The 21,783-nt window shown below is 36.3% G+C and overlaps 2 protein-coding genes across 7 annotated transcripts; both read right to left on the bottom strand.

Moving 5' to 3' along the window:
- Window positions 1–403: 403 nt before the first annotated feature.
- On the bottom strand, window positions 404–10,344 carry LOC140968029 (uncharacterized). Of its 3 annotated transcripts, none has more exons than XM_073428867.1 (10): window positions 10,070–10,340; window positions 6,090–8,828; window positions 5,906–6,009; window positions 5,672–5,741; window positions 4,165–4,956; window positions 3,318–3,520; window positions 2,911–3,034; window positions 1,891–2,097; window positions 668–1,516; window positions 404–442 (listed from the first exon to the last, which is right to left on the bottom strand). In XM_073428867.1, exons 1-9 carry the CDS (start codon window positions 10,223–10,225, stop codon window positions 1,373–1,375), a joined length of 4,539 nt encoding a protein of 1,512 aa, XP_073284968.1. In that variant the 5' UTR covers window positions 10,226–10,340; the 3' UTR covers window positions 404–442; window positions 668–1,372. The 3 variants fall into 3 exon arrangements, with proteins under 3 accessions (XP_073284968.1, XP_073284969.1, XP_073284970.1); XM_073428868.1 differs by having other exon boundaries at window positions 1,140–1,516; window positions 10,070–10,335; XM_073428869.1 differs by lacking the exons at window positions 404–442; window positions 668–1,516; window positions 1,891–2,097 and having other exon boundaries at window positions 3,318–3,528; window positions 10,070–10,344.
- A 965-nt stretch (window positions 10,345–11,309) lies between these two features.
- LOC140968026 (E4 SUMO-protein ligase PIAL2-like) lies at window positions 11,310–19,889 on the bottom strand. 4 transcript variants are annotated; one of them, XM_073428860.1, is made up of 16 exons: window positions 19,618–19,889; window positions 18,676–18,748; window positions 18,338–18,403; window positions 17,311–17,376; window positions 17,136–17,218; window positions 16,229–16,280; window positions 16,064–16,135; window positions 15,342–15,409; window positions 15,194–15,242; window positions 15,023–15,107; window positions 14,833–14,931; window positions 14,597–14,648; window positions 14,184–14,229; window positions 13,484–13,600; window positions 12,546–13,403; window positions 11,310–12,245 (listed from the first exon to the last, which is right to left on the bottom strand). In XM_073428860.1, the coding sequence occupies exons 1-16, from the start codon at window positions 19,800–19,802 to the stop codon at window positions 11,646–11,648; spliced, it is 2,571 nt and encodes an 856-aa protein (XP_073284961.1). In that variant the 5' UTR covers window positions 19,803–19,889; the 3' UTR covers window positions 11,310–11,645. The 4 variants fall into 4 exon arrangements, with proteins under 4 accessions (XP_073284961.1, XP_073284960.1, XP_073284962.1 ...); XM_073428859.1 differs by having other exon boundaries at window positions 14,184–14,235; window positions 19,618–19,888; XM_073428861.1 differs by having other exon boundaries at window positions 14,184–14,235; window positions 16,064–16,102; window positions 19,618–19,888.
- Between the last annotated feature and the right edge of the window lie 1,894 nt (window positions 19,890–21,783).

Raw genomic sequence — 21,783 nt, 5'->3', positions numbered from 1 at the left:
TCAAAACTCAAGCCAACTGTACGAAACTTTTCGTACACAAACGAGAGAGAGAGAGTGGCAACAAACTGATTAATTTACTTTGCATACTGGCTCGGTAATTGCTACATTGTCTTCTATCCACAAAAATAACTTTGAATCTTTCTTGTTTTGCGGACGTGGCTAAGGAGTTATTACCGGTGCACACATCATACATGCAATGTGAAGAAGCAAATACAGAGGCTTTCAAAGGACACCAGCATCGTTGTCACGACCTACGAAGGAATTCACAATCATCCTTGTGAAAAACTAATGGAAACATTGACCCCAATTCTCAGGCAGCTTCAATTTCTATCAAGATTCTGAAAACTTGTCCGTGTTTCGGGATTTCTGCCTTGCTGACTGTTACCGCTGGTACTGCTCCACCGGATGACATAGATGATGCCCAAAGCTGTCTTGTATAGAACTGCAAAACAAAAAAGCTACAAGTATATGTAAAATATATAATTGATAACATGACTGACTAGTGACACCCAGAATGTTGACTTTATGGAAAAACTCTACACTGAATCGAGACAAACTTTACAATGTATGTCTTACGCATATCACCACTACCACTTTGAGATAGATGTAGACATGAACTGTTAACCTAGAATTGTGCAAAATGGTATCACCGAGATTGTTATGGCACCCTTCGTGCTACACAATTCATGGGCCATGCTTAGCGCATTGCAGTGGAACTCCAGAAATTATGTTCTACAGATACGGAATTTTCTTGTTTTACGTACGTGGATGAACGACACTTGTATATTCAACCATCATTCATCATGAAATACGAGACGGCAGGCCATTTTGATCAAATAAAAAATGAAAAAGGATCTTGCCAGTCACAATAAAATCATATAAATTATCCCGATTTCCCAAACATGTGTGTATAATAGGGAGGGAGAAGATTAAGCAGTAATATTTATGAACAAGTTTATTCAGCACTAGAACGCTCACAACACATAATCTAACATCAAGTAAAACGAAGAGAGTTTTGGTACAGGCCACTAATATGCATATATGATTCATCATAATAGAACAGAACTACCAAATGTCGTACAACATAACGGTAATGAGTAGTTTATTAGCACGATTAGCAAATTGGGAAGAGATAGTACCAATAATTAGGAGTGGGGTGGAGGATTGAATTTCTCAGAAGGTTGCACTAAAAGCCCTTTTGTCGCAGTAAAATGAGCTTGTAACCAAAATCGAGAACCCTGAGTAAAGTCCGCTATGGTTTAAGAACCATTTAAGCTAACAATATATACGTAACTAGTAACAATGTTGTAGTTCAAGAACTTAGGCATGGAACTTCAAAACATTTGGCAGGAAACATGGTTCTTGCAAATGCTCATAGCTGGAACATGCCTAGCTCTTGGGAATGCTGTGTGAGTTTTACTTTTCTTTCACCAACCCATTCAAGCCTATAAGACAGGTCAAGATTGTGAATCAAAAGCTTCAATCTGTCTACTTCGCTTGATGATTTGTTAGTTCCCTGCAATATAAATAAATAACGTGCCTTCAAAAAATAAATAAATGAATGAATGAACGTATAAACAGGTTTCATAATAGACTAGCATCACAAAATAAAGAGGTTCAATTATAATTCTCTAAAAGGAAAATTTACTTATTTCCAATGCAACTTGTAAAGAGGTATCAAAACTTAAAAAGTCTAGCGAGGACCTCATACATATGAGTCAAGGAGTTCAAATCATAAAAATTAACATGATGGCGAGGATTCCTAAAACTGCAGGAATAACACGGACGATAAATGAACTAAGCAACTAAGAATTCTGTCTCGGGCCATTCAAGAACAGTCGCAGAACCATGACGATTATTACTAAAAGTTAATCTTATTAGAAAAGTTACCGGTGAATTGGTTTCTCCGTCATCACGAAGTACACTTGAAAGAATGCTGGACCTAGTAGAATTGGGTGAAAATCCATCCCATGGAGGAATAAATATCAGCTTGGTGCACCGCACAGGAATGAAATTTCGATTTAGTTTCTCCCACCACACTGAGCCTAATGACCACCATCTAATCATCAGGCCATTCTCTGAAAAAGCAGCTAGCCCCTGCATACAAATGAAAGAAAAAAGAAATGAAATTTTTTAAAAATATATTTATGGGCCTCAATTGATAAGACACTTTGCTTCAGGAACCTTGTATCACAAGACATGATGTACGGGCTACAATAGATGAACTAAGAAGAGAGGTCAACATAAGAAAGAAGCAAGTCCTAAGGTTGTTGAAACAGCTTGTTGCAACCCGGAGATTACTCTGAAGGATATAATTTAACACGATAACTTCCTTCCAGAACGGTAAAACATACATCTGGGTATAGCATGGCAACTGTAATAGCAGTCCGTTAAGTATAATAAACTTTAATGAGGATCACATTGGCTTATATTAAATCAAAATTTGATAATAATTACTTGGCTCTAAAGTTCAATCATATAAGCACACTACTTACAAAGAACAATTGTTCATTGGCTGGAAAACAAATTGAAAACTGAAGGAAATTTGAATTTAGACAAGAATATGCTTTAAGTCACACATCCATTGGCAAGAGACATAAACAGAGATATACGGAGACAAATAAGTCAGTTCAATCTGTGACACACGCATTACCATATTATAATATGAACTACGATCGCCTTTAACTGGTAACGGAAAAAAATTGCATCTTCACACGGAAAAACTGATCAAATATGAACTTTGCATTTTAAAAAACGAATCTATTAAATATGTGTGTGTTGCTCGAATATGTTCTATTAGATTTCCTGAGTAGGACCTATGCTTGCGAGGGGTGTATGAAGTTTGATGGCAGAAATGGGCAGCCATAAGAATTAAGAATCTGTAAAGACTTGTTTACACAGCTGTCATACCTCTCCATCTGGTGAGAAGCTTAGAGCTGATATTGCAGAATTAATGACCATTTCTGAGGCGCCTCCAAGCAAACCTGGAAGTCCAGGAGGTCCACTAGCATCCAAGACCTTTATCTTTCTCATACTATAATTAAAGTGGTGAACCAGATTGTGAGAAGAAATTTAAAGGCAAAACCACACACATCGCTTGGTGAAAACTAGCAGAGAAAAATTATGATAATCCTTGCACAACCATAAGACAATAAGAGTAATGCATCAAAGTACATCAAATCAGACTGAAAAGAACCCATGCACTGCAAGCCACAACACCAGAAAGAAAGAACCCCAAAATCAAATAAACCCAATGCAAAATATGGTATCATTGAAATCGAATGACTGCCCTTGCAATTTCAAACTTCATTTATTACCTTTGCATGTCATAAACCCGAATGCTAGAATTACTAATCTCTCCAATTGCATCCCCTACTGCCAATCGAGTTGATGTATCATTTAGTGAAATCATAGGAAATACACGTAAAACATCTTTCAATGCAGTAATAGAATTCTTCAAACAATTTTTGCGCATGGTTGAGTTACCAGGATCCATTGTCTGTAATATAAAAGAGACAACCTGCAAACCTGTCTGGATGTTAGACATCAAGATTTAAAAACAAAAAATAAAAGAAGAAAATCATTGTGCCTAACACCTTGAAGCCACAATCATATACTGTCTCAAAAGCAATACAAATTGCAAACACCATTTTCTTTTTCATTTTAATTGTAAAATGTTAGAAATTTGGCTGAGACTTCACAAAATCTGTGGCAGCGGAGCAGTGAAAAACTAGTGTTAGTCAGAAGAAAACAATATCACATTGTACATCAACTTAAACTGCAGATACATAGCATTTTCAAGGAAAACATAAATAGAATAAAAAATATTTTGTGAAAAAACTTGAGATTAAAAAATTATGTAATTTTGATTTAATTATATCAGAAAAAGAAAACAAGTATACATTTGTCTCCCTTCTAATTTTGAAAAAAATAGTTTCAAGTCAATAGAATAATCAAGTGTGAACCCAGCATCTTGTTAAATATTGATAACTTCTCAGCCGGCATAATTGAAAGAATCGTGCCCCTACTGATGTCTTGAAATACAACAACAACATGCGTAACCATTGTTCTTTGAAGAAGAACGCTTGAAAAATATGCAGAAACATGAGTGTAAAATGAAGAAATTATTTCAAGATAGTAAATCCATTGAATTCTCTCACATACCTTGTCCAGATATGGAGCTAGGTTTCTTGGAGAACCACGGACAACCCTCATTAAAGTCACGAGGGATACCACATGAACTGGTGAATCAGATGCAGTAGACCATATTTGGCTTTCTATTACATGTAGAAATCCTGGTATGTCAGCCATTGCCAGACTTGGAAGGAGAATCCCAACTAAAGTCTCTCTAATATTAATAGTTCCAGTGGTATTTTCTGCAGATAAATTAGCTGATGTACCACTGACACACTCTACTTGAAAGAAGATTTCACTTATCAGGCGAGTTATATCAGAACCAATGCATGCTTTCCACGTACTCTCCATACCTTCAGCCAGAATCTCTGCTGCAGCAGCACTATACTTTTCATCCATAGCCGTGATTAATTTCACCAATGAATGAACTACCACTGTTGCAATTCTTGATTTGACGAGGAAAGGATACCAGACAGCCAATGCAGCAGCAACAATTATTTGAGCAGTCATTGCATCCTGAGTTGTTCCCCCTACACAGGAAATCCAATCTTGCAATTGATATGAGTCCAACCACAATGTTATTTCGGATTCTTTTCCCATATAGTCTACTTGAGCTTCTATTCTCTCATCAGATACTACAGTTGATGAGGTCGAACTTTCAAGTTCTTCCATTGGTACTCCAACACGAAACATGTTATGATTATCGTCAGTCTTTGAACAGCACAATGAAAGAGGAATTGCCCGTGAAGCAGCACAATGAAATAGAGAGCGGGAAGCCATTTTCACATGTTCAAACTCATGTTGCCAAAAGCTTACCAAGAGCTGTGGGACCAAAAAATCAATCAGCATATATAAATTATCAAAATCATCTCTTTACAAACATTTGAAATTCGACACTACATGAAACAGCTGCAACAATACAAACTACACACCAGAAATTAGCAACCCAAGAAGAAAATAACTTTTCCTTTACAACAGGATTTTACCTGGAAAAGATTCTGCCAAATGTTTTTTAAGCATGCGAAATTTTTAGTCATAATAAATAATGTAGGGGGTACAGAAGAAAAAATTTGAAAAAAAAATATATCTTAGTGCCAGAGACTTGATCAACAGGATAAAAGGTGGTTTAGCTTCCTGACTAGAAAAATTTTCACGAGAAAAATATGGACTTTTGTACTTGAACTAAGGCTGTAATTTGGACATAGAACCTTAAATATTCTCTCACTCTTAGAATGTTCAATATTGTATAAGCTACTAAAAATACAAGCATCGACCATGGTTAGTAATTTCAGTTAATGAAGTTTGTAAAATAACTGAAGATATAATTTTATTCTTTATCACTTTTATAGTTATCAAGAATCAACTTAGATAACTCATAAATCACAAAACATGATGGCAATGAAATGTGACTAAATCTCCTCTTTCATCGCATGTCACTTAGAGGGGTAGAAAAAATAACTGAAGCTTAGTTCCGGGCAACAAACTCACAAAAATATCGAATAACAAATCTCATTCACTTAATGATACAATTTGTTACCTGGAGCAAAGGAGGTTTTATGTCTGAAAATTTATCTGCGAATTTCCGCATATAAAATGCCGCTAAAGCACTGCAGTTTAGGGACATTACATTAATGACCCTGAAATTAGCTATTGCAAATAACTGTAATCATTAAACCAATAAGTTCTCAGGCACCTAGCGACCTGGAATGCAAAATGAAGAAAATTGAGTTTTTCAAAAGATTAAAATCAAATACTTGAAAAGTTTTCATACCTGCTGGCAGAGGTATAAGAATGTGATAAGCTAATCAAGTGTTGGGCAAGGGACACCATTGTTAATGATCTCAAAGCAGAATACTCCGATGAAGATCTCCAGAGCTGTGATGTGAACATTCCAATATTTAGTGGGAAAAGGAGTCGATAACAAGTAAGAAAACCTAATTCATTGATTAAAGTACCTCTAGAGTTGAACTAGAGCCTGGAAATGTTAGCGTCATGGAACCCCTGTCTCCCAATAAACCAGAAGCTACGGTGAAAGAATCAGGCCGGTTCAGCCTCATTTCAGCAATTAGCAAGTTATCAAGCTCACTGTCAACATTCCACAAGTGCAGAAATGAAAGGCTGAACTGAAGTAGGCATCTCTCAAGAGTGTGAACCCATTCATGATGTTCTAATGTGACAACAGAGGAAATAGAGTCAATTCTGCCATCCACATGACGGCTTGGAGACTCGGCCCCTAGTTCCTTTCCAGGAATATTCTCCTTCTGATATATATCTTCTTTATGCGACCTAGTTCCAGCTCCCTTCACGTGAACTTTTTCTCCAACAGGACTTCCAGCTTTGGAAAATTCATGGTTAGAACAGAGAGACATCAAGGAAGTGAGATCAAAACATAAAGTGGATACTCCAGGAAAAGGACAGGAGGTTTTAATTGGGTGCGTGTCGTGTTGGAAGATTACTGATGAGAATGAACTGTGCTTTGCACCAATTTTTTGCATATCAATTGATGTTTCAGATGTATCAGTAGGTTCATGTATATTTCCCGCAGATAGTGTTTGCATAGAAATCCCCTTTCCAAAAGATTTTGGGTGAGACTGTGGAAACTGTTTTGCTTCAATTACTGGAAAAACTAAAGAGGAGGCTGAACTATTCCCATACGTAAAATTTCCAAATGAAAAACCTTCATTGGCGACTATGAGGAAATGATCAAACATTGAACGTGCAGCAGCTCCGCGAAGAATTCTCTCACAACCACCTGTCTTTACATCCCAAATGTACAGAATATTGTCAGATTTTTCAAGATTATTCTGACATAAACATGCAACGTAACCTCTCACACCATCCCACACAACTTTTGCCGGAAAGTGCAGATGTCCAGGAAATAATCTCTCCACCCTCAAAGTCTGAAGGGAAACAAGGGCAACACATGAGTCATCCCCAACTGATAAAAAGCAATCACTCCATGGGGATTTGCTTTGAAACGGAGGAGGAATTATTTGACGCACTGGAGCTACATGCTGGTGCAACACTGTAATGGGATCACCGGAGTCAAGATCCCAGATGCGGACTGTGCAATCCATGCTTCCAGACATTAAAACATGATTTAAACTGCATCCTGCAGACCGATTCACCATTTGATGTGAAGCTAAACATAGCACTTCTCCTCTGTGTCCTGAAAGGTGGTGTTTCTGTCCACATGACCCTGCTTCCTGACTGGTACTCTGAATAAATGAATCCAATGCAGTGAAGAACATGTGGAATCTAATTATTTCAATATTACCATTGAAGAAGCCATAAACGATAGCATAAGGTACTAGGTACGTTTCAGATATAACCATTGAACAAGATACTAGTTGTTCTACTCGGTAAGAACCAAAGCTGTGATCACTTGAGTATTTACCATTGGCTTCATCTGGAGAAAGTGCATTATGTTGCGATGAAGTCATTTCATCTCCATCGCTCTTTCCTTCTCTGCAAACATCATGGTTCAGGCCATCAGTTGCAGGCAAAGAAAAGTTTGAAGCCCAACCATCAAAAAGATTACCTTCCCCAAGCTTTTCACACTCCAAACTGAGTTTAGCATGACAATCTTTTTGCTGATGCAAAAGCCAGATTGTAACATGAGGTCTCCAGAACTTGTGTTCCTTGTAATGAGAGCAATTTGACTCAACACGAATCACATAATTTTTTAATGGTTCAAAAAAAAAGGACATCCTCGTATTAGGGTGTAGTGCCGCTGGGATGGCATGTAAAAGTTCAAACTTAAATTTGTTGCTTGAGTAAGATATTCTGTATATAACAGCTGCACCAATGTTATTCCATACTAAAAATTCTTCCACAAAACCACTATCAGTGGTCTCAGTATCATCTCCCAGGAACATGCCACCTACTACATATATCAGTTCTTCAGAACAAAGTTGACAATCCAAGAACGATATATTACCGAAAACAGTTCCACTGTCTGCTTGTCTTAATATGCATTGTGTCCTATGCACAAGGGCTAACACATGTCCACGCTTTGCAAAAGCCACTAGCAATCCCTTTTTCTCTGAATCATCCGTCCAATCCATCACTTCCGAAATTGAGGAATCCTTTGGTACGCTAGGCACATTTTTCCCTTTTTTTCCAGGGTCATTCAATATTGGTATATACAGTACCTTACCATATGAATCAATAATCGTCACTAACTGCTTCTCCATGTCTTCTGAAGAGAAAACTATAGCCATGGACTTCAAAGGTCCCATTGATACATCCCCATGGAAAACTGTTTGGACTAGTGTTAGAGTACATGTGTCCATAATTAGAACAGTTAACTTCAAATGATTAATGTTTTGTAGATTTCCATCCCCTGAAGATTCATCCCCTTCCATTGAATTAAGTATCTGATGTTCTTGGTTTGGAAAACAACAAGAAACACATATATATCTTCTATTTTTTGGCAATGGCCTAATTATGAAAGGGCTCCCAGCCCAAGGAGGAATTTTCCTTCTTCGCCTACAGTGTCCACTTGCTCTACTCCAAACACATAATACCCCATCAGTGCAAGCACTTATTAATGCACCAAAGTTAATTGCATTTGCAGGAAGATCACTCACATCAGACAAGTTTTCGCTTTCAGGCCTCTCAAAAGGAAAGCAAATCCCTAAATCAGCTATCGGAGCAGTATGACCACACAACATTGCAACTGGTTTAATTTCCTGACCAACAGAGAGGTACAACACGAAAATAATGAGTGAACAAAAAACTTAAAACTTAATGCAATGCAGTAAGGTCACTGGACCACTCTGGCAAAATTGGACGCACAAGAATATTCACGTGAGGGAATCCACAGATAAATATTGCTCGACAAATTTATTTAATGGCTAAATTTGAATTTTACTTGGTCTATTAAGAATGCAGAGACCACTCTTTCACCATAAGTTTTAAAGTTTGGTTTACTTTGACAACCGTAGAGAAGGTTAATCTTAAGGATTTTTAGTTTGATAGGGGCTGTCAGCAGCCAAGTCATGTTCATGTTCACAATGAAACTCATTTTCAAGTTCTTGCCCAGATAAGGTGCATTATCTTGTTTTCTTACAAAGAAAATATTAAAGTAGATGGTTTTTCTTTTTGTTGAATTTATAGTTACTGATACAAGACTGTTTGTTTTCTTATTGATCACAAAAGATGTAACATTTAGAAAGGATACAAATATTTTCTTCTTCATTTACAACATTAATGTTATGATGGTGAATTCTGGATGTATCTTGCTCGGTCATACCTTTCTTGGTAATTTATAATTTATACAAGTGCTACAGTGCACAAAAAAGGTGGCTATAGCATATTGCCATCAAATTACTTGTGCATTTTACATGCTTGTGAATAAATTCACCTAAGGAGCAAGTCATCATTTGCCACTTAGGTTCTAAAAACAGCAAAAGAAAATGTCAAGATTGGATTGCAAAGCTATTATATAAATTGATTCTCACATGCATAGATGAAATCATTTACTATTTTTTACTTGGTATTCATGGTTATATTGTTAACCCCTGGTTCTTGGATGAGAAATATGTTGCTTAGTGTGTAACTTAATAGTCCTCTCAGCTCTTCAAAGTACTTCAGGATATTTAGCATACTCAACTTTTTGTTTCCATGAGATACATCAGACTTCTGTAATCACTTCAACCAAATATTATCACTTTTTTATGGAATTCAACGTTAAAAAAGAACTCAAGGTAACAGCTCCTGGTTGGATTTATGCAATCATGCTTCGTTTCACTTTCATTGTATTTTCATCCGACCGTAAATGTCGAAGAACAACCATTCAGACAAATCATATGCGACAAAGTGTTAGTTCATCTATTAAGCACCTACCTACGAGTAAATCAAACAAAATTCAGACGCGCCAGACAAAGCTCAATTTACAGCCATTTCATCCTAGTTTGTATAAAACAATCACCTTTTTTTCGGGAGAGGAAATGAGGTTCCACCAGATGATGGAGCCATCGTAACCACCAGTGTAAAGCGTGGGCGGTTCGTTAATCGCGGCGACGGCGCTGACTCTGTGAACCGGCGGCAAGCCGGACCATAAGCAGGCAACTGATTTACATTTCATCGGAGCAACAATAGGGTGACCGGTCCTGATTGGCCAGCTGTGAACTCGTAGGATCGGTTTGGCTTCCGCCTTCGCCTTCAATAGAAGCGGAGTATGCAGATAGAATAATCGTCTTTCTTAAAAGCGATTTTATCAGCTTCTCTCTCAAGGTAGTCCAAGTCACTGCTCAGTTCGAACTACATAATCGCAAATGGAATTCGGTTAATTAACTGTAAATTAAAGATACGATATTAATAATGTACATGATTTTGCTAAATTGTAAACATTAATTTTTGTAATCATTTCAATATTTACGTGTAAATATCATTGACATGTACACATTAACTAAGTTAATGTAGCTGCAAGTAAAAGTAAACATTATTTTTTATAATCATTTCAATATTTATAAACGATTGTAATATTTTTTTTACGACGATGGAATACACCGGCATAACAATTTGTTATAAATTAGATAAACTCCAGAGTTAACACAACAGCCTACAACAACACTAGTCAAATAATCGCATTAGACAGATCATTTGTGATAAGCTAGTCTAAGAAATTGTTGGTAAAAAAAAATCGAACTCGTGATCATTACCAACCATCATATTTATCATCACTGACATATATGTGTTAAGATCATGAACTTCAGCCTAAAAACAAGTTCTAGGGAGGATGATTGTCCAAGTTTATACATACAACTCCAAAAATTTAATACAACCAATGTTATACTCAAGTTCACGATCTTAACATCGTACCAAAGTCAGACTTATCGATTTGTATTAGACTGCCCTAATGAGACATCCACTAATGTCTTGTAAACTTCACGCTCCAGTTGTTTATTCCTTATAGTTATTAACTGAATTAACTTCTTGAAAATTGTATGTATAGACTCGTACCATCGTCTTCTTTGAACTAACTTTTGACATGATAGGTTTAAGTTCATGAAATTAACAATATGTGACAAACAAACAAAACAACGTTACATACAACTAATAATTTTAAGATAACGGAATCGAGGAAAGATACTTCTCATTGCTGTCTACAGAGCAGTGTTTTCATATATATCATGACTGATGGGAGAAAGAACAGAATTGAGAAGATATTCATTGAAATCATCTAGCAACTATTTTAAATACCTGATATATCCAACCCTATATATGTCCACCTACAACTTTTTACAAATTAAATACAGAAACAGAGGATTCCTACTTGACAAAGCTGCAAAACTGTCAAAAATTATGAGTATCGCAATTAGTGCAAAAACCAATCCCAAGAAACGTACACATTCAGTTCACGATTTATGCAGCCACCACCACCACTTGTTGAGTGAAGAACATAATGCATCCCAGTCGATCCATCGAGTTCGAAGCCCAAATTTACATCCTACGTAACTGGTCCTGCCAAAGGATTGGTATGGTTTGGGATGAACTTGGCCTCTTCAGCCATGAAAGATTGTAGTACCAGGGGGAGGATTATTCAAAAGTGAGTTCACGTCAGAGATATGCCGAGCAGCTTGCTGGCTAGGTCGAATTATGTACTCGTTCAACGCATCAGTTAAAGCCTGCCCAGAAAGAGCTCCACGCATCCGTCCAGCAGGCCGCTTGTTCTGATTAGCTGGATTCGTAACATCATCCCTTATTAATGGAGTTGAACCTGTTCCAGAGTTCATTGAGAACGTGGGTGCTGCAAAAGTTCTTGATGGATTAAGAGCCATGTCCGCAGCTCGGTTTGCGGCTGCAACCAAATGAGCTCGTTGACTGTTCATTAAGACATTTGTGTGACCGATCCTGTCCTGTAAACCCCCTATGTGGGCTGGAGGGCGGAAGAAATGAATACCAGATGGCAGCACAGGTGACTGATTCCGGCCATGAGATTGACTTGATGCTTGAGGCATCCTTAGGTTCACCATCTGCTGACTTGATATTTGAAGTTCATCTGTACCTTGGTAAGCATTTGGGACCTGATTCGGGGCATGCTGAGTAACATTCCAACGAATTAATCTAGCAGAAGCTCGTGAGCTATTTTGCTGCCAATAATTCTGGAAGAGAGGGAAACGATGAGTGCATGACCTTGTGTAAGATCTTCATGTATATGTTACAGAGTGTATTACCAAGAAACATAAATATATGTTACGCGTGATCTTTTACTGAATATTATTAAGTCGAACAACATAAATTCTCCAGAAGTAAAAATAACACACAAACCAAAAAACAAGGAAGAAAGGAACGAGGTATGGCCGTCCGCCCACCGTCCCCTTCTGCAGCATGAAAATTTTGAAATTTTGTATGTACTTATTCTAAAAGTGGAAAAACCAGCTGGTACAAGAGTAATAGTTAACCTGTATAACAGGGTACTGATTCGATGACGATGGAGGCAAATGAATTAGATTCGAACTAATTGTTGAGTTGGTATTGGTTGGCGGAGCAGGGTAAGCTTGATAAGCTGCTGAAAAGCCATTCTGCATAAATGTATTCACACTATTGGTAGAGGTTTGTTGAAGGACAGGAGCCGTTATATGTGGAGGGGCCTGAACTGCAATTGGTGTTCCGGATACTTGTCTTGGTACTGATGGGAACCTTCCATACTCGTTAGTGATCGTTGGGTTTCCAAAATGATACTGAGAAGTATTTAGCAAAGAAGTTTCGGTTTGTGGGAGGGAGGTGCTAGCAAGAGCATTACCAGCAAATGCGTATACTCTGTTTGGAGCACCAATAGGAATCTCAGGTAAACCAGCAGGCGCTGCAATATGATTCGAAGTGGATGCATAAGCACCAAGATTCCGTGTATTTGATGTAAAATCTGGCAAACCTTGCCCAAAGGTTGACATAAAAATTCTTAACCCTGAATCATCCTCAGAATGAAGGTTGCTTTGATTCACATCATTTGTGTTTGTCCTGTCAGGGTCGACTACAATTGTCTGCGCCAAAGATCGACTTTGAAGAGCCATTGCGGAAAACTTCTGGTCTTCAGTTTCATTTGGAGTAACACCCATTGAATCATTCTGAGTCAGATCGAGTATATCAACAGGAACATTTAATAAGCCAATAGATGCAGTTTGTGGAGACTCATTCTGTCCAGAATTAGAGGTCCTATCCTCTGACGTGTGTGCATTATCATCAGTTTCCATGTCAGCAATCCATGAACCATCTGAAGCGAATATTACATTGATGACATTTGTTCCAACCTCTTTCAAGATCTGAATGCAATCCAACCACATCAAGATAACATGAAGGGGGGAATTCAGTAAAAATTGGCTCATGCAAATAAGTTACTTGCCTTGACCATTTTTTGGTCTATGCGAAGATCAGTGAAGCAGACATGCTGATTACAACTCGGGCAGCGCCAGGAGGGTCTTCTTGAGTTGATGCCCACATAGTTGTCAAAATCGAAACACTGGAATGGAAAGGACAATAGATAAGACGTCAACGGGTTGTATAGAAGGAAGACGTGGTATGAATGTTCTGTCACGGGGATGATTGTTCTGATTCTAATTTCCTTAAGTTAACAGATCAAAGTGATGGATTTAAAGTATACTTGTCTGCTTATAGCCATGTAATCACATCTAAGAACTTCAAGTTGCATTTGCACCTGATAACATCTGTAGTTTTAAGTTAGGAAATCAATTTTATAACGGGTGGGGGCAGTTTATTAGATATAAATATACATTAATCTGGAATTTCACAAAATTCATGTAGTAGCATAAACCTAGACCACCATAAACTCAAATAAGTATCCACCGCATTGGGGTACGGTACCTGACCTCACCCGATCAGGTAAATACTCAAATATATATACAGTGCCACAACATAATGGGATTAGAATAAGCAGTTTTTTGCTTTAAACATAAACACGCACAAAAGAAACTAACCACAAACATATGGTATTCCGTACCACTTGATGATATGTGCAAATTCACAATTTTTTTTAAAATTTTCAGAAGCATCAACTTTATTTAATCATGGATGCTTTGAAGTACCTGAATATGTTTGCATAAATGTCCTTTGACAGGTGTTCTGATACGCCTGAGGCTATATTAATGTGAGGACAGAATAAACAAATTAGCAGAACATGCAAAACTGAATTTGAAAAATGCGTGAAATGATGATCCTGTAAAAAACTAAATAAAATAAAATAATAAAGATAACAAAATAAACATTGATAACGTAAAAACCATAAGGAAATGTAAGAACTGGAGTTGCAGATTATACATCTCCAGTGGCGGTTTTATAGATACAAGGTCCAGAAACAGGTGCTCATGATGTCACCAAGATCAAATTTCTTCGCATTGGAAACATAACTAAGCGCATTCAATTTGTTCTCACGTAATTAAAGCATAAATGAAGAGGAAAGAACAAAAAAATTAGTTTCAAAACAAATATTAAATATTACCTAATGGGACAGCTCAGTGGTATTTGTGATGCCCCCTCAATGATTTCGGAATCTACATTACAGAATTTAAGTTAAAATACCAATAAGATCATGTCCGTGTTTGGTAGGTACAGTCTAGATTATCAAGGAACAAAAACTTATCCAAGAGCTTGTTATCCCAAAATAGTTGCTCTTAACAGTAAAAACAAAGAAAAGAATTGTGAATCAGTTAGTAATAAGTTTATTCCAAGTGGCACCTGAATCCACAACTGGAGGAATATGCTCATAATCTAGAAGGGAATTTGAATCAGGTTCTGGCACCTCACTCATGCAAGCAACTGCTATAAGATAATTTCCTAGACAAAAATAAGTATTTAGCAAGAATAATTGGAATGTCTGACAATAAAACCAGAATCCTATTACAAGGAAACCCTAAGCTAACTATACCACTAAATTCACCCACAGCCTGGAGAACGTTCAACCCATATGTCAGTAAATGAGTCAAAACAGTCGGATTTTGAGGCCCTGTGTCCTAAGAAAGACAAAGCATGCATACAACCAGAATAATTACTTCTTCAAAAGGTGAATATTTTTCAAATAAATTAATCTGCGTCAAACCATGTAAAGATTAGATCTCCTCTCCACGCCATGTCCATTCACGAGAAAGCTGCAGAAGAAAATACAGCAGATTTCATAAATAATGCGGTGAAGAGATATACTTTCATTCCAATGTAAAGAAAAAGAAAAAGGAAAAAGAACCACGTACTTCACTTTAGAGGGGCTAACGAGGCATGCAGATGTCTCAATATTATCCATTTGTCCAACAAATAACCGCTGCAGGAAAAATGAATTATCAGATCGACAAGTAATTGATCTAAAAGTCCCTTATCCACAGTGGGTGCGATACATATCATTTCAGACATTTTGAATAGTACAATCAAAATCAAGATAATGTGAACCACTCTATCCACACAACTATTTCCTTTTTTGTTGCAACAGATGCTACAATCGGTAATTATCATCCAGACAATCGAAGAACATAACATTGGAAGACAATCACACGTAAGTAAGTCAAAGATAACTGTAGTAGTCCTAAACAATTAATGCAACATAATCGGTACTTAATGGGTGATTTTCCCAGCTCATGTTTCAGAATCGAATCTTATAGATGTGCACAAGTTAGTGTGCATCTCATGAATTAGACTAATAACTCCTGGCCTGGCTTAGGAAATGTTATAAAGCACTGAAATGTACTAAAAACAGCATTCACTGCAAGCTTGAGAACTCCTGTTGTAACTAGTTATCAAATTCATCTCATGAATTAGATTAATAACTCCTGGCCCGACTTAGGAAATGTGATAAAGCACTGAAATGTACTAAAAACAGCATTCACTGCAAGCTTGCGAACTCCTTTTGTAACTAGTTATCAAATTCATAGCGCATATTCTGCAAAACTATACATTTAGAATCATGATTAGATGTGCTTACTATTTTTTCTTCGGGAGCTGACTTCAAATTCTCTGAAATCTGAAAGTCCCCCAAATAAGCATTAAATCCAGGCTACAATCCAACCGAAGTGCACCAATACAATTAGCAATCATACTTGAGAGAGATCGATCTTGATTATTAAAGTAGAGAAGAGAGAGTAACAACCTTGACTTCAATGTGAAAAAACAGATGACCCATTTTCATTCTTGGATAGAATCTGCACATATATACCACATACAACAAATACTGTTTTAGATGCAATCAGAATGTCAATAATAATCAATCAGAATCAATACAAAAGGTAGAAACATTAACACCATTAACATGCACCAAATGCTTTAGTGCGCGTGTAAATACACATAAATCTCTGACACAAGTCACCTCTTCTACGGTTTGTGCGACTCTATTTATTTAATCCAGTACACGACTGAACTCAAAAATCTGGTCGAGCAGGAAAGTCACAGAACCTTTATCCATAGTCTATTTGGTGTAATTATAGCTCTGGTTGGGAGTCCAGAAATATGGCATAATTGATTCTCTGTTGCAGAATCATCTCTCTAGGATTCATTTTAGCCTTTTGATGATTTGGTTATTATTTCTCCTTGTCATTGCTTGCAAACTCAAGAATATGGTCACCACTTGTAAAGGATATGATCATAACCCTCTATTACTTCTTAGGGAAAGCCAAGTAGATAACTCGTATTTGGTATCTTCAAAACAAAAGAACAAAAATATGTTTGTCTCAAATTTCAGTCCCTCCCTTATGATGACTCTGTGATGAGAAATACATAATTTTGTGTTAAATCTACCAATCCCCCTTTTCCTTCACCACAACCTTTCGTTTCTACGAGCAAAGAAAGAAGTCCCGCCCCTTCCCCAAATTCCTCCAGACCAATAACCACCACCCACCCACCCATTTTGACTCGTGAGCACATTTAGAAGCTTACAGCTAGTAAATCCTTTGATACTGCGAAACCAGATTGAACTGGAAAGTTAATATAATGTGCTTTTTCAAGCTTCAGAAGATGATTAGTCATAAACGAAACTAAAATAATGGTAATGAGTATTTTACCTTGACATGATTGAGGTGATAACCAAATTAGAACAGCTAGGCTCAGTGTTAAAATGGGGCATTCTACAAAAATTGCTCGCGCTCTGTATATGCAGATAGAAAATTCATAAAAATATCCGGGCATTGTGAACCCGTCAACTAAAAAATTGATAAATTGTAAACATTGTTAACTAACCTCCTTTGCCAGATCACTCAATTCATCAGAATCTCTATCTGAAAACCACCCAGTTCGACAAGCATTCTACCAAATAATTTTTAGTTCAAGAGAACAGGACACAAGAGGATATTATTCTCCATGAAGTGAAAGTAAACCACGCCAAAAATATTTCTGTTACTTGAACATGTGAAACATCTCATAAAAAGTTGATATTTATAATAGCGAAGATTCAAGGTTGAAAATGTCACATACACTTGCATGCACACGTGAGAGTTTAGACCCTTGGCATAAATAAAAGAAGCTTCATTAATTCCCATAATAACTAAATTACAATGAAAATGAAAATTATGAGTATTGTTGTTTGTGTGTGGTGAAGAGGAGACAAGCCCAAATGATTCTAAGCAAGGTCAAAAAACAATTTTCTTCACAGCTATATCCAGGTTAAGGATTTCCATCAACTATTTGGGATAAGTCTCGTAAGAGCTCCTAAAGCAAATGTATATTTAGACAAAAAGAATTCATTCCATGACCTTATAGTCGACCACATCACCAGCTATCCTTGTTCCTTCATATGCATAGCATAATCACCTTTTGAACATATCTCAATTGTACTTTAAACTTATGTATGAAACTAAAACCACACAAGTGACAAAGCCATCGATAAAATTCAAACCAGAATCATTAAAATTAATCTAGCAGTGACACTTATAATTCTATTTATCTAGAAAGACAGTTGTTATCTCTTATGAAGAGCGCCCGTTATTAATGAACGCATTCAATAAATCATCAAGCTCGTCCATTAAACTATATAATATGAGATATAATACTTTTCACCTGCAGAGAGCCCCACAAATGAAAGCTATAAATATCACACAAGCTGAGCTTCTCAAAGCTCTTCACAAAAATACCCACAAATGAAAGCTAAATATCACACAAGCTGAGCTTCTCAAGGCTCTTCACAAAAATAATAACAATAAGAACAAGAAGAAAACACATTGAATCATGAAAATAGCAGGGACCACAAAATTGGAAGATACAAACTCACCTTAATAGAAATCATCAGGACCATGATGATTGCTTGCATGAGGGTATCAGTTTTCCATACGCACACCTATCAAAGACATAATAAGCAAAATCAGTAAACTATTGTCTCCACATGTATTTAAGCCGAAAATTGTTCCACATTCACACACAAAGTATAGACCGCAAAAAAGGTGAGAAAATCAAGCACATACAAGCCAAATGCAATAAAACAAGGCCTTCTCCATACAGTCTTAACCATACATGTTTACCCAAAGCAAACAAAACGATAACACAAATCTATGAAAACCACAAAAAATCAGCTACATGGAAAAAAAGAAAAAAATGAAACCATCACGTCACCTTCTTTAATAGCGAAGGCAGCTCCAGGGCTCTGTTTGGAACTTCATTGTTTGCCATGGCAAAATCAATTTGTCTGTATTTGCCAAAAAGAAAAAAGAAAGGATAAACATCATCACAATTACATGGAAACAATTAGCTGAGAAATCAAAACAGTAAATACTAAATAGCACTCAGGGATTTTTATATATTCATACAAGAACGAGAACTAGCAACATGAACAAGAGATATGTGATTGACTTTCCTTCCTCTTCAAATCGCCCTCATGGAAACACTCATATACTATCACCAAGATGAACATATTCATTAGACAATGTTACCAAAAGTATGATTGTAGATTGCTTCCTTATACAAAATTGGAAGACTTGTGAACCAACAGAGGGCCATGGAACACTGAGAATTAACACCCATAGTAGTTTATATAATCAGACAATCCAAGGACAAACCAAAAATTGTAATGAAAAAATGCTGAACTACAAGCAAAAAATTACATAAAAGCTTCACTTTCTTAATAAAAAGCATACCCAAAGACAAATCATAAATGAAACAAGATTTGGGGTTTAAAGAGATCAATCGTGCAAATGATCCATATTCCGGACTTAAAACAACCATTTATCAGCCGAGGCATAAATTATTGAAAAAACAAAGTATTTTTTAAGTCAAATTCCTACATATTTATATATCCTAACATTTTCCCCCAGTTTATACTTAAAATTTTTTATTACAAAATGAACCAATACATTCCCAAATTAGAAGATTTAATTCCTGACCTCTTATTGTCCAGGAAACCATGCTCACTTTGAAACCACTAAAACAAATTCCAACTTATCACATCGTATACAGAAGTAAATAAACCATTGCTATGGTTCACAGACTCACAGCTAGACAAGAGTAAAAAATCAATATAGATTACAGAGAAAAGACAAAAATTCGCAAAAACATTGCCTGGACAGAGAAAGGCAGAGACTAGACAACTCAGCAGAGCGTACGTGGCCGCGAACTTGGAGAGACAGGCCATCAATAATCTCCGAAATGCAGGCGGAATTCATCTCTGAAGAAGCGACTGAGTCCATTGCAGCAAATCCGCCGTTAAATTCTGCGCCGGGGTGCCCCCCAAGAGTCGCCGGCATGCTGCTGGTTCCGCCTGCGTTGTCGTCGTACGGAAGTTATCAAGGAAATTTATTTCATAACCGACGCTTGTCGGTCAATTTGTTTCTTTCAAATAAATACAGAGCCTTCAATTTTTAATAACTTCCAAAATTTTCTTTATTACCAAACAACACACCATGTTTTTCAACCATTTTTAGAAATCCTTTTCTTCTAAAATTAATTTGGAATATTTCATATGCTGCTTATTGACTTCTATCTCCTTTTTACAAGATTTGATGTGAAATTTATTTGTAAGATCCAAAATTGTAAAAAGGTTCAAGCATGGCTCCAGCCAAGCAAGAGTATCGAGTACTCACAAAAATATTAGAATGTTTATGGGTAAAAGTCGGGAGTATAATTCGACACTAACAATCATAGACACACATTCGATAATGGTTCTATATTTTCTTAATTAAAAGAATTGGTTGGACAAAAAGTATAGACAGATGAGCTTAGTATGAGCTTAGTATATAATGATAGAAAGTATGAGCATGACACACGCTTCGGCCCGATGGTTCAAAAACCACATCAACTCCCCTCATTTCTTCAATTATCCAATTTTGTGATCAGGTTAGACAAATAGTTCAACCCAAGTACTTGGGTCACTTCATCATGTACCCTCGGTTTATCATTTTGCTAAGTCACACGACCATTTCCCTCGTTCTCCCATCCCGAGGATCCTTAATTGGGTCGGGAGGTCGGCCCAGGTTTTTTTCTCCTCAGTCCATATTAAAAAACTTAGGTAAAGCGCATCCTACCCTAGGTTGGATCTTGCGAGCCAGACACCTTGCTCGGGTATCATTACCCCTGAGCTTTTCACAATCGTTTTTGTGTAAAAAAACACATTAATCACTAGCTTTACTATTGTTACAAAAAATTTAAGAAATTGCAAGATTTGTTTAAAATTTCAAAGACGTGATGTTCAAGATTTGAAATATGTATCTGAAAAGAAGATAATTTGTTGAGGATTGTGAAAATTTTGAATATGCGATATTAAGGATATTGATGATATCAAAAATTTCATATACCTAGGGTTCGATCTGGTGAGCAAAAATTACTCATGATTGTTGGTTGATAAAAGACGATGCGAGCAGAACTTCTTGGTCGAGATGTGGCCGAGCAGAATCCTACACGGCCGAACAAACGTTAAGAGGACCTCAGAAAAAACGTTAAGAGTGAATGAATCAATTTGGAGTGACTACTTGAAATTTATATAGTTGGGATTATGTACTTTGTATACCAAAAACTCTAACCAAGCAAGTATTTCATATGGAGATGACTCTGGCAAGGTAAGTTTCCTAAATTACCATATTTGTGCTGATCTTTCCATATCTTTGGTAATTTATAAATTTGAATGATTTATCTCGATTTCTTTTAGATTCTTTCCTTATCATTGTGACAATGTGTTTAAATGCTTAAAATTTTGGATTTGGAAGTAAAATTGGATTTGAAAATACATGGATTTAGAATTTTATTTTGTCTTTGGTTTGAAATTTAAAATTTTTATTTAGAATTCATTTATTGTTTGGGAAAAACAAGATTTGAATTTGAAAATTTAAAATTATACTAAAATAACTTTAATTATCTTGTACATAAATCAATATTTAAAAGATATTATTCACATTATTTTAAAATTGAAAAATTAAAATTAGTTTTATCATATATTTCTCTAGACAAAAACTTATGTGAGATGGTCTTACGGGTCTTATTTTGTGAGAATGATATTTTATTTGGGTCATCCATGAAAAAATATTACTTTTTATTGTGAATATCGGTAGGATTGACCCGTCTCACAGATAAAGATTCGTAAGACCGTCTCACAAGAGACCTACTCATTTCTCTATACCATTTCAATTATATATTTGTTTTATATAAACTACATTATAAACTCTTATATAATTAATTAACTACTGATAATGAACACAAAATGAATTATTAAAATAAAATAATCTAACATAACAT

This window comes from Primulina huaijiensis, unplaced genomic scaffold (assembly GCF_012295235.1).
Source record: "Primulina huaijiensis isolate GDHJ02 unplaced genomic scaffold, ASM1229523v2 scaffold32015, whole genome shotgun sequence".
In the NCBI taxonomy this organism is placed as follows: domain Eukaryota; kingdom Viridiplantae; phylum Streptophyta; class Magnoliopsida; order Lamiales; family Gesneriaceae; genus Primulina; species Primulina huaijiensis.
The sequence above is the reverse complement of the archived record's forward strand: the minus strand, read 5'-3'. Positions and strand labels throughout refer to the sequence as shown.